At 35.1% G+C, this 20,269-nt stretch overlaps 1 protein-coding gene across 1 annotated transcript in view; it reads left to right on the top strand.

Moving 5' to 3' along the window:
- Positions 1-2,026: 2,026 nt before the first annotated feature.
- The window catches only part of LOC138697986 (protein SERAC1), a 215,130-nt gene continuing 196,887 nt past the window's right edge, over positions 2,027-20,269 (top strand). The window contains exon 1 of the mRNA XM_069823620.1: positions 2,027-2,373. Within this exon, the coding sequence (XP_069679721.1) occupies positions 2,345-2,373 (29 nt within the window). The 5' untranslated portion in view covers positions 2,027-2,344. The remainder of the gene's footprint in view (positions 2,374-20,269) is intronic.

Below are 20,269 nucleotides of genomic sequence, written 5' to 3'. Positions count from 1 at the left end.
CCACACTCCATGCAAGCACTTCACTAGTAACTACCTTAATTCTTTTTCCAGAGGTCCGCATAAGATGCCCCTTTTTCTATTAAAAGCTTCCTTGACTATTGCTTTTGACTTCCTGGCAGCAGCTCATGTTACAGAGTATAGTACACTCCAAAGTATTTGAAGCTGTCCACTTGCTCTATTGCCTCATTTAGAATTCGCACGTTTATCTTCCTTATTTTTCTTCCGATAACCATGATCATAAGTGGTGCCTTCTTGATATACCTAACTTGTGAGATTCAGACCTGTCTTCGGACACTAGACTCAACAACAACAAAATATGCAAACAAGGCAAAACTTGTTTGCATTAATTATCTTCATCCCATACTGCTCACAGCACACACACACGCTCACACACACACACACACACACACACACACACACACACACACACAGAGTGATCCACGAGGAGTTACCACCACTTACGGAGCATATTGTTGAAGACATTTTGAACAAAAGCGTCATACAAACGTGGGTCCTATTTCAATATTTTCAGAGTTACACTAATTTGAAGTTGTTAAAAAAATCCTTTTTCTTTAGTTTTAAGGGTAAAATAATATTAGCTTACAATGATTAGAGAATTAACTATTCAGAAGTATAATTTCTGTAATTGGCTAATATTCTGAAGCTAAAAGTGTGTTGTTAATGCCATTGTTACTTAGTACAGATATTTTTGTTCAATTTTCAACTACAAATTTGCATTTTTCTTACGCATTTATCACAACAATTGAAGGGTACACGGGAAAAACGATCAAGGTCCATCAAAAATCGAAATTGAGTTAATAATGCCATCTTATAGTGGAAAGGAAGTACTATCATGTGGTCTAGCTAGTAATAAGAAATAATAGTTCTTGACATTCCACTACGTGAAATACTATTAAATACACACATAACAAAGTATTAAGTGCTTAAGCTTTAAAATTCGTTTTTCTCGAAACTTTCTAAACCGGACCTTGATCGTTATTCCCGTGTACCCTTCAATTGTTACAAGTCACGTCATTCTTGTAAACTCTTTAAGAACTGTACATTGGGATGCAAAATTGAACTATAAAGAATCAAGTAGCTAGCAGTCGTGTAAGCCGTAACAATTGTTGCGATAAGTGTGTAAAAATAATTTAATTTTTAGTTAAAAATTGGAAAAAGAAATCTGTACAATGCAACTAAGGAATTAAAAACACTATTTTAGCTCCAGAGTACTAGCCAATTAAAGAAAGTAAACACTTCTCTGTTTGTAACATTCTTTTACCTTAAAACTAAAAAAGGGTACTTTTTAACAACTTCAAATTAGTGCAAGTCTGAAAATATTGAGTAGAGGACACACGTTTATATGACAATTTTTGCTCAGAATGTCTTCAGAAATAAGCTTCGTAAGTGACGGTAACTCCTAGCGAATCACTCTGTATATATACTGTATAATTTTTTCAATCATGACAGAGAGAAAAAGAGGGAGGGAGGAGAGAATTAAGAGAGTAAAAAAGGAGATAGAAAGGAATAGAATAAGAATTGCGGTAGTAAGGGTAGGAAAAGAGACGAGAGGGAGAGGGAGATATTGCAATTTAACTTTGTGCCCTTCAAATTAATACTGGTTAAGAAAACGAAGTAAAAAATGCACTAGATTTTTCTTAATGAAAGTACTAGAACACTAAATTTGTATAATTGTAAAAACTACGAGATCTAGTATGAAAGTACTGTGGGTGGTCACTCTGTGACGCTCCCTTCTTGTATTAGATAATATTACTTGATTTTATGTTGCTTTACAACGAACAACGCCTCTCGCGGTGCTTTATTAAACTGTTTCTAGCTGTGTCCTTGGAAGTGATTTTTTGTGTGTTAAATCGTAATTATATTGTCTGTCTGCTGTCTGTATAACACTGAACGTAGTTTCAATCCTCGCCATTGATGTCTCTGATTAGATATGGACCAATCCCCAGCATCTTGTAATAGAGAGCCACCACGTGATTTGCGGATGATTTGAAAGAATATAGTGATGATTTTAGGTCTCGTAAAATAGAGAGAATGCTTTCAACCTCTTCTCTCATTGTCAGTCTACGCTCTTGCGTTCGCGGTGAGAGTTGGTCAAGAGAGATGGTGGAGTGCTCTGCCATCTTGTAGCAGAAAGAATAAACTTCGTTATTTATTTATTAGATCAGCTGTATAGCTTGTTGTAGGAACACCGTGTCTTGCGTACGTCAGTTCCATGCAGGTGGTACATAGAGTTGTAAGAGTCGGAATGATTTTCGTTTGTGTTTTACAAGTGACTATGGTTAAATAAGTTTTAATGTGATAAATGTGGTGACATTCCATCAACATGACACAGTTGGACATTGAAAGTGAAAGGTAAGTAGATGTTAGTGTTTGTTGTAGCTCTAGTATTTGATAGTACAGTATAAAAATACAATGACATAGCTTCTTACATTGTTACTGAGCTTTTAATATGTGCATACAAAATTATTTGTACAGTTGTATAAATTAGCCGTGTGTTCGAATCGCTCACAACGTTCTTTTTCCATGGGTTGTCTAGACTAGACCATTTGTTTATACATACAGTATGTTTAAGATATTGCCAAAAAAAAAAAAAAAAAACAAAACAAAAAAAAAAAACAAAATGAACAAGACAATTATTTTTTATATTTGATGACAGTTTTATTTATATTTTATCTCCTGCGAAATATTGACAACAAAACAATGAAATTAAGTACCGTTTTTTAGTTTATTTTAACGTTTTTAATTGGCACCCATTCAAGTAAAATTGTTCCGTGTTTATTACTTCCGCTTGGAAAAAGAAAACTGCTTGTGTAACTTCATTTGAGACTTTCCAAGGTTTCACTATTGACGAATTTAGTTGAAAATAACTATCTAGCTGCATTTCTTGTTTACAAAACACGTGGTGTTTATTCGTTCAAATGACGTCCTTGCTTCCAGACTTCGGCGAAACAATATTTACAGCCACAATGTTTATAAAAATCTTAGCTATAATATTACATATATATTAAAGCAATTCCATTGTTCCTTAATATAATTGTTGTTCCTATGATATGAATTATTTAGTTAACAACTTCAATTGTTTCTTCTCTGTATGTGACTTGTTGTTCTAACCTGTAGAAAGGTGTTTAATTAGCAATTAGTGGTTTATTTTTTGAGATAGTAGTCGAATCTGTAGAACGTGTTTATTAATAAATTAAATTGTTTTTTTCTTTAGAGGATTTAAATTGGTACTCAAACATAATATAAGAAGTGTTTATTTAGCAACATGTCAATATTATTTCATTAACTATAAGAAACGGTTTAGGCCTATACATTCAATTAGTGGAATTATGGAATGAAATTATTATTAAAATATTTGTGGAACTATGTGGTACTCTATTTTAAACAGCGACTGTCGGAGAATAGTGTTCATTGGGTTACCATAAAATATTTTTAATTATTTAGGGTAGAATTAAGTAAGCCTATATAAGTATTGTGTGTTCTTTGTACAGAAATACAATTTTGAGAAGAGCGTATGTTTAAAAACAAACTATTTTTCTTTTTCTTCGTAAATTTTACGTTTATATTTATATTACCATATTAAAATTTAGCTCTTTTCAGCTGTAAACAGAATTTACATCGTGTTAACTTTGAAAATTTAGAGATGTTTTAGTTATATTACAGGTTTTCAGTGTTTCAGTTTACACAACATTCTAAATCAGCTTCCCATATAGATATCATTATTTTAAGGTAAGGGAGGCGGGCGGAACTATTTGAACAGTTGTCAAATGAACCGCAGTTGAGAAATGTTTACGTGTATTTAAAATCGTTACATTAAAGCTTAAACGAGATTGGTTAGCAAACAGAAACAGTGAATGTGTTCTGCATCTTTGTAAACGATGAGATTCTACTGGGCTATTCCATATGAAATCGATCAGTAAAAAACCTCGCATTTTTTATATACTCTAATTTTTTCCTGTTTATACAAGGTGCTGAGGAGAGTGCATTTTAAAAAATATACTATCGAAAGTCAAACGGTTTTCGTATTATTGAGCAACAAATTTAGCGTATTTTATAAAAACAAGCCTCTTTCAGCGCTCAGAACTCTGGAACCATTTATTGCAGAACATTGAACGAGAGCTCATTTTGAAGATGACATTTGGTAGGTTATGTTAAGAAGTAATCCTTATTTTTATTGTATACAGAGAGACAGATAATCTGATTTTACTTACTTTTAGGCTTTCTGCCAATTTGTAAAAATGTAAAAAAATATTGAGAAAAAACCTTGCATTATTAAGAGGGATTCGGCATTGTTTGCTTAGTGGTACGGCAATAAGTTTCGAGGGTATTAAATAGATTATTTTCACACTCCTAGACTTGAACGGCGCAGTACCGCACGCATTGGCTGAGAGCTGAAGACAAGCGAGCGTTGGGAGTCATTTTACTCCTGTGTTTATGAAAACCTGTAATAAAGCTAGCACAGCCATGACTGCTAGACGACACAACACGTTTTTATGTCTTCTGGCCTTGCTTACCTCGGCTAGCTCCCGCCTCACAGTCAGCTGGTCAGTTCACGCTCGTACTATTTATTTTCTTTATTTGATATTTTCAATACTTTCTTATCAACGTGCCATCAATAAAAAATGTGTGTTTATTTGTACTTTCAATGCGGAATCTAACTATATATTTTTAAAATATTTTTTCCTAGCCAAAGGCGTCTTAATGAGGAAAAATCTAAATTTTTCCATTTCCATAAAAAGTAAGAAAATCTGTTTATATGTCAATATAAACTTTAATTTCTCAGCATCAGAATAAACCATGATTTTGATCATTGGGTGAAAGGGTTTCGGTGCTACAACAGTTTAAAGTTGCAAATTTTATGAAAATACGATAAATTTAAATATTTTTAATTTAAACACTATGAAGTTCTGATGCCTCAAACTTTGCACAAAGCATTGTATCACAGTTCTCTACGTACAAAAAAAGTTTTATTGTATTTAGAATTTGTAAGGTCAATTTTGTCTATATTTCGGTCGATTTGAGATGGAATAGCTCTGCTGTATGTCGTTCATTGGTAACCAGCGTACCGTGGTTTTTCCAGGTCATCCTCGGCTTGAATTTCTGCCTCTCAGCATCTGTTTCCATCTTGTGTAACTGATCAGTGATCACATATGATATCCGAACTGTGTGATTAAGATAATCTAAGTTACTAGTTGCAAGCAGTTACTTTCTCGAAAGGAAGTTGTGAGATCAGTATTGAATTGTAAGATATTTTCCTCCTGAAGGAAATAAATATACATATATTGGTGAGAAGACTGAATTTTACTAACAAGAATGACAAAAGTAAAGTGAATCTATTAAATAGAGAAAAGGATAACCTTTTCATCACCGTATATAATTCACTATTTCCAAACAAAAAATAGGCCTAATAGTAATTTATGCTACAAGAGTGAAAAGTAAGATTTTATTGACGAGTGGAATATTTAGCGTCCCGCCTCGTGGTCTAGGCATTGTGCATGAACTCGCGTTACGGAATGCGCGCTGGTTCGAATCCTCATGGATAAGGAATTTTCTTACGAAATTTCGGTCAGTGTATGGGACCGGTGCCCAGTCAGCATCGTGATGAATTTGGAGAGTTACGATAGGTAGCGAAATCCGGTTTCGTAAAGCAGCTATAACGGCTAGGGGGATCCTCGTGCTGACCATACGTTATCTTCGTTCTGGTTGGATGATCGTTCACCTCTGCACAGGCATGTGGGCATTCGGCTAACAGTTGGCTGGTTGACCTTGGATCTTTATGGGCTTTCGCGCTACGGATTATTGTAATGTTTAGCGTATGAAATCTGTTTACTCTCGTGTAGCATACAAGAAGTTTAGTAAGTCAAAAATAATAATTTAATATTAAATATTTAATTATAAAGTTATCCTTCATATTTATATTACAATTGTCAGGAACGAGTGGATAAAAGTTTATAAAAACTACTCGTTGCTACGGTATCTAGTACCGATATCTAAAACCAAAAAAATCGAAATATTCAGTCCGTATTACTAGCAACGGTAATATGAATTAATATAAAGGATAATTTTATATATTAAATATCAATATAACAGCGGGCTATTTTGATTTGGGAAATGTTTAATAAATAAATATTATAGTAATTTCGTACTAAACATTTAGTATATACTGTAAGTCTACAGTTACCCTTCATTTTCATGTTACTCTTTCCAGGAACGAGTGGGTTGAATTCTACAAAAATCACTCGCCGCAACGGCAAGGGGTGATTAGAAAAAGATAGTGAGAATGTCCACTCGTTCCTGAAAACAAAAATACAAAACATTTGTATGGTTTTTATTTTTTATTTTTTTTTTTCAGTATCGCAAAACATTTTCATAGTTTCTGTATTTCCATTATCGCAAAACATTTGTATGGTTTTTATTTTTTTTCAATATCGCAAAACATTTCTATGGGGTTTTCAGTATCTCAAAACATTTTCATGCTTACTATATTTCCAGTATCACAAAACATTTCCAACGCTTTTGTTTTTCTATTATCGCAAAATATTTCTAGTGTTTAATGCATATATTTCCAGTATCGCGAAACATTTCCATGGTTTTCGTTTTTCCAGTGTCGCAAAACATTTCCATGATTTTCAAATTCCCAGTATCACAAAACATTTTCATGATTTTTATTTTTCTAGTATCACAAAATATTCCCATGGTGTTTACTATATATTTGGACTAACGCGAAACATTTTCATAGTTTTAATTTTTCCTGTGTCGCAAAATATTTCTGGAGTGTTCATATTTGCAGTACCATCGCGAAACATTTCCATGGTTTTTATTTTTGTAGTATCACATAATAATTTCATAGTTTTCATTTTTTCAGTATCGCAAAACATTTCCATGTTCTTTTTATATTTACAATATTGCAAAACGTTTCTATTGGTTTTATTTTTCTAGTATCACAAATATTTCTATGGTTTTTATGTTTGTAGTATTGCAAAAATATGTCCATGGTTTTCTAGTATCACTAAATGTTTCCATGCTTTTTATGTCTCTGGTTTTACAGAACATTTTCACGACTTTCATTTTTATAGTAGACTTGTAGCAAAATATTTCCATATTTTCATTTTTATAGCATCAGAAAACATTTCCATGGTTTTTATTTCTCTAGTGTCGTAAATCGTTTCCATGTTTTCATATTTACAGTATTGAAAAATATTTCCATAGGTTTAATTCCCCCATTGTCATAGAACATTTCCATGGTTCTTATGTTTATAGTACTGTAAACATTTCCCTGGATTTTATTTTTCTATTATCACAGAATATTTGCATAGTTTATAGTTTCCTAGTATCGTAAAACATATCCATGGTTTTTATATTTCCAATATTGCAAAACATGTCCATGGTTTTTATATTTCCAATATTGCAAAACATGTCCATGGTTTTTATATTTCGAGTATAAGAAACATTTCCATGGTTTCTATTTCTAGTGTCTCAAAACATTTCACCAGTGTCACAAAACAATCCATGGTTACTATTTTACCACTGTCGCAAAATATTTCCCTGGTTTTTATTTTTGTAGTGTCGCAAAACATTTTTGGAGGCCGAAAACAGATGAACAAAAACTAAACGTGGCATTCTCAAATACAGGGACATCATTTTATTTTTACTTCAATTTTTATTGTACCTGAGTTTTTAAATGTACTTCACTCCCACCCCTTCTACTAACGAAGTTCAACCGTCCTCCACACAGATCCAAGACCGCATATACAGTCATAGTAGCCACAGTATGTTCCAAAAATATGTTCGCGTTTTCCAGTGACGAAAGAGCTTTCAATATTGAATCATTTTCGCACAGGTACTGTCGTCCATTTGCCTACGTCGTATCCCGGTTTCCTCCACCAGCTTTTATTCGCCAGCTAGTGGCTGGACTCTCTTAGCTCTTTTCTGAGAACATTAATTTCTGTTAGGAATTGGACGTCTACGTAATATTATACAACTGTTTAAAATAACTTAAATAAAAGCGCTTCGTTAAGTAATTACCTGTCACGTGATTTCCCTCCTTTCTACGACCCTACGACATAACCACTTTGACGGACATTAGATAGTATGTCTGAGTAATTTTATCTTTTCGGATCGGGCAGAAGTGAAGATTGAATTTACAGTACGTAAGGTACTCTTTTACAGAGTAGGTACAGAACTATTTCAACATGAGTTACTAGTACGAAGAACGAAACTGGTAATTGGAATTAAGTACAATAGTCTATAGTGCGATAATATGCACATTAGAACTGAAGCCTGTATCGAAATGAACGGCCACCATTAAAAAAATGTGTTTAAATATCCATATTATGATTATTTTTCAATTTAACTTCATTCTTTATATTGTACGCTAATGTGCTGTAGACAATATAATATATACTGCATAATGAATACATCCACATGGACAGCTCAGTTCGTGAGTAAAAACACTCATTGTTAATACTATACTGTATTTTGATTAAACAAAAACCTAATGAAAATGATTAAACTCAAAAGCGCAATATTTCATAGTTTACGTAAATGGATGAACTACTTTTCTTCCCTCCTATACCTAGTAAAGTGATTTGTTTGTATATTACGCCAGTATCATCGAACTCCAGTCGTGGAAAGAGGTAGCAAAAAACGGCGTTGATCCAGAGGTATAGGCAAGTTAATATTAAAAATGTTAGTAAAAATAAAATGATGTCCCTGTATATTAAAACAAAGCGAACACACTCACGAGACATGGGGTATGAAAGAATGGTATTCCGTGCGTTGTGACCTACGTCATGAATGAAAATCTCTGCTAGAGTTTACATCAGCCGTCTCCAAAACCGTACTCGCGAGTAAGCCCCTGAACGGAACCGAAGCCAGTACGTAACGAGCGAGCTCCGCCTCACCCATCCCCACCTGTACTGTACTCAATGTTTAAGCGCAAACGAAGAGCAGTGGTGGACTGCCATTATCACTATGTTGGTCGGCGTGTTCCACCGTTTCACAATGTCTTCTAATCATGGACGTAGTACATTCAAGGATGAAGAGGAAGAGAAATTTTTTGTGTTAGTTGGGGAGAATGTGAAATGTTTAATTTGTTCGAAAATTCTTAAGGGTGTGTTAAAATTCAAAATGCGACAATACTCGACTTTTCACAAAGAATATCATACAATTACAGGCATGTTGGACATGTGAAAATAATTTATTTTGGAGCTATCTGTATAACTGTTGGTTATACATAATAATAATCAGTATATTACAATACGTTTACACTCAGTTCCGCGTGACATACTTATAGTTTTTTGTTTAATTTTAGGTGAAATGCTTAGGTCTACAAATATTTTGATAAATATAAAACAAGGAAATATAAACACAAATCATACACTTGTTCAATCTTAAACAAGAACAGCTTCTTGCTAGCTATGTTCTAGCTTGGAATATTGGAAAATCAATGAAGCCCTTTACAGAAGCATCATTTGTAAAATCGTGCATACAGAACGCTACTAAAATACCGTGTCCAGAACAAAGCCAAAGTTTAAGAAAATTAAATTGTTTCCAATTACAGTTCAGAGAAGGAATTTCAAGATTATAAATGTAATTGAATCTGAAGTCGAAACCACAATTAACCAGTTTGTAGCTTATTCACTTGCATTGGACGAAAGCACAGATAGAAATGACGAAGCTCACCTAGCCATTTTCATCCGAGGAGTTAATGAACATTTTACTGTGTCTGAATGTCTTCTAGATGTAATTACAAAATATAACTGGAGAAGATCTTTTCCAGGCACTGAAAGGCACCATAGAACAGAAGAGGTTGAATTTGCAATGGCTTGTGTCAATAGCAACAGAAGGGGCTCCAGCTTCATAGTATGTCAAAATAATATACAAAAGTATGATATTTCTTATTCTTTTGATATTATTTGTAAACATAAGCAGACCGTTGCCGCTATTCCCCACTGACCGCTCTCATCTGTTGAGGTACGAGTCTCTTGCCCTTCTCTAGTCTTACAGCACACTGTGTTCGGCGGGCAGCATCGAGAGCACGAATGACGATACGCTTTTTGGAGACCTCTGGTTTACATGATCCGAAACGCATAGTTGAAAGACTATCAGAGCATTCGGATAACGCTCCTGCTTGGGAAAGATACAGTCAACAAAGTGTTTACAATCAATGAAAACGGTAGTTAACACATCAGCATAGTCTCTATTAATATACATCACCATAATTCAGCAACATCTTTAAGAATCTCCAGTGAAGCAGCAATTAAACTTTCTAAAAGGGAATATGTTCGAAGAACTGTGCGGAAGGCTCAAATCTATCTCCTGAACCAGTGGCGTAACTTTTAATAGCTGGGCCCCCCAGCAAAAATGATACCTGGCCTCGGCCCCCCCCCCCCGCAACGCGTGGTGTGCGGGATTGTAAGTTACGGCAGTGTCCTGAACCAAAAACCTATGCCCGAGCACAAGTCCGATCATTAGGCTACTTGCCAATCTCTTCTCTCGTATCATTACACTACTACTACTACTACTACTTTTCTTTCTCTTTCTTGTTCTTCATCTTTAAGATGGACCGAAGTTCCATGCTATATATTATAATTTATATAATTGCTCAACTCTTTTGTTTTCTTTGTTGAACGCCTTTGCACTCCCAACTCAATTCAACTTTCGAAACAACTACTCGTCCTCTCCCACTACACACCAATGGGATAATGATTTTCGCGTAACAGGTGTCAAACATTAAAAAAGGAAATGGAATTCACATGATCGCCAAGCTAACAGAGGTCAGGACGAACTGTGTTTACCATTTCCAGAGGCATTAACGGAAAGAAAATAACGGCTAGAGCAACGTTAATCTGTTTCACTGCAGAAATCTCTCAGTGGGACCATTCTGTGCATGGTGATTCATGTCTCTTGATACAAGAATTGAGTAAATACGTCTATATTGAAAGGTCATTTGAGAGAAATAATGTAAGACACGAAAATATGTCAGATCCAGATCTACGCTAACTTCAACTGTCAATAATAATAATTTTTCAATAACGTCAAGGGTGAGGGTATGGAAACTTACATATAAAATAATCACAAAATATAGATCCTTAATAATAAGTACTATTCTTATTGTAATTACAATAGTTTTTCTGTTCTTTATGTATCTGCTTCGTTAAGCGTCCGCTACTTAAAAACGGTAAGAGATGAATCCAGCGATTAGGGAAACACGGAAATTTTACTTGAAGCAAGTAAAGCGATAGGTTTGGAAGTAAATCTCGAAAAGACAAAGTATATGATTATGTCTTGTGACCAGAATATTGTACGAAATGAAAATGTAAAAACTGGAAATTCATCCTTCGAAGAAGTGGAAAAATTCAAATATCCTGGAGCAACAGCAACAAATATAAATGTCACTCGGGGGAAAATGTATTTATTTAATTGTTTATGTAATTTATTTAATTTAATTTATTTACCTAGACGTTTGACGCAGTCATTCGTCTACGTACTTCCAAGTAGATTTCACCTGTTGACTTATACTGAAAGTCTTTTAATTCACTACACTTTTGAACGTAATTCCAGCCCATGACACTATCACTCTCTTTGCACAAAACAGAGAATGGTGATGGCAAAATGGAGATCCAATGAAGATCGGGAAGAAATTAAACGCAGAATAAAAATGGGAAATGCCTGTTATTATTTGGTTGAGAAGCTTTTGTTATCTAGTCTAGTCTAGTTAGAATTTATAAAACAGTTATACGAGTATTACCGGTTGTTCTGTATGGTTGTGAAACTTGGACTCTCACTTTGAGAGAGGAACAGAGATTGTGTTTGAGAATAAGATTCTTAGGAAAATACTTGGAGCTAAGAAGGATGAACTAGATGGCCCGGGTTCGATTCCCGGTCGGGGCAAGTTACCTGGTTGAGGTTTTTTTTCGGGGTTTTCCCAATATGAGTAAATGCTGGGTAACTTTCGGTGCTGGACCCCGGACTCTTTTCACCGGCATTATCACCTTCATATCATTCAGACGCTAAATAACTTAAGATGGTGATAAAGCGTCGTAAAATAACCTACTAAAAAAAGAGGGATGAAGTTACAGGAGAATGGAGAAAGTTACACAACGCAGAACTGCACGCATTGTATTCTTCACCTGACATAATTAGGACCATTAAATCCAGACGTTTGAGATGGGCAGGGCATGTAGTACGTATGTGCGAATCCAGAAATGCACATATTGTTAGTTGGGAGGCCGGAGGGAAAAAGACCTTTGGGAAGGCCGAGACGTAAATGGAAGGATAATATTAAAATGGATTTGAGGGAGGTAGGATATTAAGATAGAGACTGGATTAATCTTGTTCAGGATATGGACCGATGGCGGGCTTATGTGAGGGCTGCAATGAACTTCCGGGTTCCTTAAAAGCCAGTAAGTAAGTAAGAGGTGAATCCGGACATATTGCGTATGGAATACGTATTGGGCTTCCAGCAACCCAAATCCATTTTAATATTTCATCTATTACTAATAGTATAGTCAATACAAGCAGTTTTTGACGTGAATACGTCTGTACGCAAGGGTCATTTTTTGACAAAGCCGGCGTAACGTTATGGAAAAAGTGTAAGGACCTAGAAGCTGGTATTTATTTATTATTTTATACTTTGTTGGCATCTCTGCCTTTATTAGTTGGTATATTTTATATTTAAAATTTGCTTGGTTTGTTATACATTCCTTTATTAGTAAATGATTTTATATTAATAATTTGTTTTATTTATGTATGATTGGTCTGTTTATTATTTTTATTTTATTAGTTATTTTTGTTGTGGTTGTGATGTCTTTTAAGGTCGTCAAATTTACTTTATGGGCAATTACGTATGTAATAATCAAATGTATTCTGATACAGAAAATAATCATTGTATGTTGCTCTATCTGATGCTTTTCCAATTCACTGCGGGCTAAAGCAGGGAGATGCACTATCACCTTTACTTTTTAACTTCGCTCTAGAATATGCCATTAGGAAAGTTCAGGATAACAGGCAGGGTTTGGAATTGAACGGGTTACATCAGCTTCTTGTCTATGCGGATGACGTGAATATGTTAGGAGAAAATACACAAACGATTAGGGAAAACACGGAAATTTTACTTGAAGCAAGTAGAGCGATCGGTTTGGAAGTAAATCCCGAAAAGACAAAGTATATGATTATGTCTCGTGACCAGAATATTGTACGAAATGGAAATATAAAAATTGGAGATTTATCCTTCGAAGAGGTGGAAAAATTCAAATATCTTGGAGCAACAGTAACAAATATAAATGACACTCGGGAGGAAATTAAACGCAGAATAAATATGGGAAATGCGTGCTATTATTCGGTTGAGAAGCTCTTATCATCCAGTCTGCTGTCAAAAAATCTGAAAGTTAGAATTTATAAAACAGTTATATTACCGGTTAGGTTCAGGGTGTTTGAGAATAAGGTGCTTAGGAAAATATTTGGGGCTAAGCGGGATGAAGTTACAGAAGAATGGAGAAAGTTACACAACACAGAACTGCACGCATTGTATTCTTCACCTGACATAATTAGGAACATTAAATCCAGACGTTTGAGATGGACAGGGCATGTAGCACGTATGGGCGAATCCAGAAATGCATATAGAGTGTTAGTTGGGAGACCGGAGGGAAAAAGACCTTTAGGGAGGCCGAGACGTAGATGGGAGGATAATATTAAAATGGATTTGAGGGAGGTGGGGTATGATGATAGAGACTGGATTAATCTTGCACAGGATAGGGACCGCTGGCGGGCTTATGTGAGGGCGGCAATGAACCTTCGGGTTCCTTAAAAGCCATTTGTAAGTAAGTATGTTGACTCATGAAGATCTTAAAATATTCCTACTATTATGTCAGTTCGAGAATAAGGTTCTTAGGAAAATATTTGGGGCTAAGAGGGAAGAAGTTACAGGAGAATAGAGAAAGTTACACAACATAGAACTGCACGCATTGTATTCTTCACCTAACATACTGTAATTAGAAACATTAAATCCAGACGTTTCAGGTGTTATGTTATGTTTTATTTAACGACGCTCGCAACTGCAGAGGTTATATCAGCGTCGCCGGATGTGCCGGAATTTTGTCCCGCAGGAGTTCTTTTACATGCCAGTAAATCTACTGACATGAGCCTGTCGCATTTAAGCACACTTAAATGCCATCGACCTGGCCCGGGATCGAACCCGCAACCTTGGGCATAGAAGGCCAGCGCTATACCAACCAGGTCGACGACGTTTCAGATAGGCAGGGCATGTAGCACATACAGGTGAATGTAGAAATGCATATAGAGTGTTAGTTGGGAGACCGGAAGGGAAAAAAGACCTTTGGAGAGGCCGAGACGTAGACGGAAGGATAATATTAAAATGGATTTGAGGGAAATGGGATATGATACTAGGGACTGAACTAATCTTGCTCAGGATAGGAACCGATGCGATGGTGGGCTTATGTGAGGATGGGAATTAATCTCAGAGTTCTCGAAATAAAAACCATTTGTAAGTAAGTATTATATCAATTTAAGGTAATTAGGTCTATAGTGTATTTTAGGAATTTCATATTCCAGTGAGGATTTTTTTTTTCAACATTATAGGACAAACGATACAATTTCCATGTCATGGGATAAGCACAACAGGCCTTTACCTAGACAGCACAAGACTTCACAATACTAATGGACGTACACCCATTCTTCGGATGTAATTCGAACCAACAACGTAATTTCAAAGCTATGCCTTAGCCGTGTTGCGTCGTCACGGTAGGCATTTTGATTTGCAAGACCTTGAAATATCAGAAGAATTTCAACGTTGCTCTGCGGTAAACGTTTTACATTACAACCGGTTTACACGGTCTCTGTGTTTTTTTTTTTTAGCTGAGACTCAATTGCAGTGTCCATTAATTGACGGAAGGAATTTATAACATTCTTATTAATATTGTGTGTGATCAGAGAAGGGCAAGTATAAATAGTAAACTGGATAACACCACAGTTCTGAAAGTGGCGAGGAAGGAAAAGAAATCCATCATTGCTGGGGGTGGGGGGATCAAACACAAACCCTGCCAGCCTGTGGTCAGTTTGAAGAAACTTTCATTTCTCTCGTAATCCAGCTAGCACGATCAACTCCGAGAAAAATGAAAGTGAATGCGGTGGTCTGCTAAAGCTTTTAATTGACGCTCAAACCGGATTGAAAATAATTGGCTGTCATAATAAATGAATACACTGCGTCTACTATTCAAGAACAACAAAAAATGCCGCTATTAAGAATAACTTTGGAAAATAACACGTAAAGACTGACTACAAATCGCAATATGAAAATGTATTACACTCATACTGTAGATTTATTTACTGCAATACTAGAGGAATATGTACAATCTAAAGAACGCAAAAGATAGTTGAAAGCTACAGCGAAATAAAATAAAGTCACGAAGGCTGAAAAAAATTGGAACTAACAAGGACATTGATGATACAAAGGAGGAGAGTTCGGCCGGTGCCGTGAATCGGATTCCGGCATAGATCAGATGGAAAGAGCGCTCAGCGCGCAGACCTGAGAGGTCCTGGGTTCGATTCCCGGTGCTGGAACAATAGTAGGTATCTACATGTACGACTACATATAGTCATTGATTATTGAATGAAGACGGCGAGGTCCTCATATATGAAGTATAACAAAGTAACGTTCAACACTGGAAGGTTGGATAGGACCTTCAAACTTTGTACACTGAAAAGTCTGATATTGTATTATAACAAATTTTCTGCGATTTTTTTTTTTTCGAAGTCGACCTATAAGACAGTTAAATACGGTATGCGCGAAAACAAACTACTGAAATTCTCACACTGATACTGCTCATGTACATATCGTATCCATGGTGAAGTTTATCTGAACTCTTTGTTGTATTGTTAATGTACAGGGTGATTCACGAGGATTTACCGTCCTTTACGGAGCCTGGGTATTTCCGAAGATATTCTGAGCAAAAAATGTCCTATAAACATGGGTACTATTCTCAATATTTACATAGGTACGTTTTGTTATTGGAACGCATTACTGTGAACGCGTGATCTTGGTCAGCGTGCAGTCAGTAGCCAACGCGAGCGCTACGGAAATCAAAGATAGCCGTATGCAGGTACGTAGAGCCGTTCACAAGCGTGTGGCCAAGTGTACTCAAGCGGACGGCGACATTTTTTAAAATGTGTTGTAAACTCTCCAAGACTGTAAATTAGGATGCAGAATTGAACTGCAAATAATTAAGTCGGTGGAAGTGGTGTGATTTGTAATAATTGTTGTGATAAGTGCGTAAGAATAATGTAATTTTCTAGTTAAAAATAGAAAAAGATGTCTGTACGAAGCAACTAAGGAGTTCACAGCACATTTTTAGCTTCATAATACTTGTCAATTAAATAAAGAAATGATACTTCTGAATGGTTCATTCTCTATTTGTATTATTCTTTTACCTTCAAACTAAAGAAAAAACTTATTTTACAAACAACTTTAAATTAGTGTAACTCTGAAAATATTTAGAATTGGAACTCTGTTTATATGACATTTTTTGCTCAAAATGTCTTCAGAAATAAGTTCCGTAAAGGACGGTATATCCTTGTGAATCATACTGTATAATATAGTGCAGATTTGCTGGAATTGTGCTCACAATTGAGGAAAAAGTGTTTATTGTAGAGTATTATTTCCGTTCATACGGGCTAGAACGCGCAAATGGCCCTAGTTTGAAACAAGTTTCAAATGAGTTTCGTGATAAGTTTCACAAAGCTCCGCCGAATAACGCGGTTTTGTTACAAGTTTTTAAGTTTCACCGTACAGGAAGCGTCCTCACTCAAACAAAAGACTGCACAGGTCGGCCTGTTACTGTGACAAATAATGATAATCTGGTTGGCTCCTGACCCAGGTGTTAGTCTCCGAAAAGAAGTCTTCGGCGAACAGCTTTGATAATTGGTATCAGTACAACGTCCATACGTCGAATGTTCAAGGGACTTAGTGGATATGCATATCGGACAGTATATTATTATTATTATTATTATTATTATTATTATTATTGTTATTATTATTATCATCATCATCATCATCATCTTCATAACCATTGTAATGATCTCAATAACACTGCTACCGTCATCTCCGTTATCACCACCATCACCAAAACCTTTACTATGATTGTTATTACTACGAATATTTTCATTGCAACCCCATCATTATCGCCATCCTCACCATCATTATTATTTGTCATCAATCGTCACCATTGCACTCACTGTCATTACCCTCATATCACCAGCACCAGCTTATCTTCAAGAAGTAGGCTACATTTTGTTTCGTCCTCTTCAGATCGCCTGAGAATTCGGTGGTCTGAACGCTTATGGATGGAATAAGTTTTTTTTTTTTTTTCTGAATGCATAAGTTAGTATTTTCATCACTTCATTATCGTCGTATAGCTAACAGCTTTACTTTTCGGAATGGGACGTCCAATAACGAATAACGTCCATAATCCAAGGTTAGATTAAGCCTATTTGCTGGGAAGCCCTGTGAGATACATATCGAAGTATTTACAATAAAATATTGTTCCACTTGATAATGGATGGAGAGAGAATTTTAAATACGTGAGGCGAATACAGCATGATAATACACGTGCCTGTTACTCAAACATGATTATCAGCGTAGCACTATAGAGATGCTTCATTTCAAAGTTCAAGGTGATGTCTGATGTCAAATACAACACGGTTACACAGTATTTTCCAATTCAAGGATTGTACACGCGTGGAATCTCAATAGATTTCTTTATTTGCAATGCAAGAAATATGAGAATTTAATAATATGTATTTACAACAAGCTTTGTAAACGTTCTTTTGTTGATTAGAGGATAATGCAATCAGCTAAAAATTTTAACTTTATTGTAAAAGGTTAAAAAAGTTACTGTTTTGTTTTGCTTCAAAATCGTACAACCAGTCACTTATACAACTTCAAATATTAGTTCCTTAATCACTAAATACTGTATAATTAGGTAATTACTCGTAATATTATTTTGCACATTTTGCATTTGTAGATCTACCTTGTGATATTAACTCTTTACTTGTATTCTTTTTTTTTTTGTACTTTTTTTCTTATTTAATTATTTTCTCTGTTTTTTGTGTTTGTGTTTCTGATGATGTGGCGATGTCTCCATCAGATTGAATAAATAAATAAAAATGTGATATAATATATGATGGACTGTGATATATGATATGATATGATATGATATGATATGATATGATATATGATATGATATGATATATGATATGATATGATATGATATGATATGATATGATATGATATGATATGATATATGATATGAGTGATCAGTATAGAGCAGAACAGAAGCCTCGCGCGGCCTTAAGTTTCCCACCTCCATGCGCATAGCCGGCCGGCTGTGAAACCTGTTCTGCTCTATACTGTTCACCCAATATAATATAGTATATAATTATATGATTCATTCATTCATACATAGTGTTGTGTCCAATGTCATATCTTTTACTGCAAACTCAGCATTCTCCAATCTTCCCTATTTCCTGCATTCCTCTTATTCTCCGCATATGATCCTTATATCTTAATGTCGTCTATCATCTGATATCTTCCTCTGCCTCGAACTTTTTTTCCGTTCACCATAACTTCAATAGGCAGTTTCTTCTCAGCCGTGTCCTAATCAGTTTCTTTTTCTCTTCCTGGTTAGTTTCAGCATCCATTCTTTCTTCACCCACTCTTTCCAACATGGTTTCATTTCTTATTCTGTCCATTTCACACACTTCATTCTTCTCCATATCCACATTTGAAATGCTTCTAATCCTTTCTCTTCACTTCGTCGTAATGTCCATGTTTCTGCCCCGTACTATGCCACAGTCCACACAAAGTACCACTAGTCTCTTTCTTGGTTCTATTTCCAGAGGTCCGCAGAAGTTGCTCCTTTTTTTACTAAAAGCTTCCTTTCTCATTGCTGTCCTCCTTTTGACTTCCTGGCAGCACTCATGTTACTGTTTATAGTACATCCCAAGTATGTGATGATATAATACAGCTATATGATGTAATGTAATATGATATAATATATCATATACGACAGTGGTTCTCAACCTTTCAGTGACCGTGGCCCAGTAAATCCTTTTTCTAAAAGACTAGAGCCCGAACCCAACTAGTAAATACCTTTCCAATTTTCTTTTTTTTAAGTTTACACATTTAACTAACATAAGTATGAATAATTACATATGGCTTAATCTGAAGACAGTCATGTCAATTAATTCCCATAGGCGTAAGCGCGCGTTTTAGAGCTCAGGAGAGCCTGTGCGCTTTACAGCGGAAAGGAAAGAGACAGACGAAAGAGATAGTAGGCTATATGCCGCTTGGTCGAGCTACGGGTATACCCATATACAGAGATGGCCAGCACTCATTCAATGGATAAAGGGAAGAGAACTTATTAAAACTGTATCCATGGTAATTTTTAGATTTGTCTGAGAAGTATAAGTGCATTATAAGAATGTAAGTTTTAATTTTAATGCTCATTTTTCACAAGTTTGTTTTTTATTCAAAAGGAATATTTTTAACTTTTTTTTATAGAAAAGTGAAATTTTCAAATATAGGCCAATTTATTTAGTAGCCTTACAGGCACTGAAACAATGTTTTCGTAAATCTAATATACCGTAAATACATATTAGGCCTACTGAAGATAGTGTATTATAAATTTTGAAAATATTCGCATGGAAAATGTTTGTAAGGAAATGAATTAACCAAACAACTACTGTTACATCATAAGCAAAAGATATGTGCCTATGTGTTGTGAAAATGTCAGCTCTATAGCTTCAGCAGGTTTCGAGAAAATAATTTAATATTTTGTTGGTAGGAAATTGCTCACCAATATCACCTTAAAAGCATAATGCGATAAGAGTTTTGTTATGTAGTATTAGTTACAGTTAAACATACCTAGGTAAGTTTGCTTTGTACTATAATATTGTTTTGATTAGTTTATTGATTACTTTTGTAAGGCTAAAGATACCTTCAATATCAATTCCAACTTATCATGTCATACTCAATCTCTTTCTTTGGAATATCACTTTCTTTATGAATGATGTATTTCATTCACAAAGTACAGTATAATTTTACTACTATGGTATCTATGTGAATATTCCTTCTTAACTCTTTATTATGTTATTAACGTTTAAAACACAACTGCAATATTAAGAAATTGGTGTTAGTATTTTTGTTTTACAGGCAATATAGATAATATCA

This window comes from Periplaneta americana, chromosome 4 (assembly GCF_040183065.1).
Source record: "Periplaneta americana isolate PAMFEO1 chromosome 4, P.americana_PAMFEO1_priV1, whole genome shotgun sequence".
NCBI classification, from domain to species: Eukaryota; Metazoa; Arthropoda; class Insecta; order Blattodea; family Blattidae; genus Periplaneta; species Periplaneta americana.
This window is presented reverse-complemented; position numbering and strand designations above follow the sequence as displayed.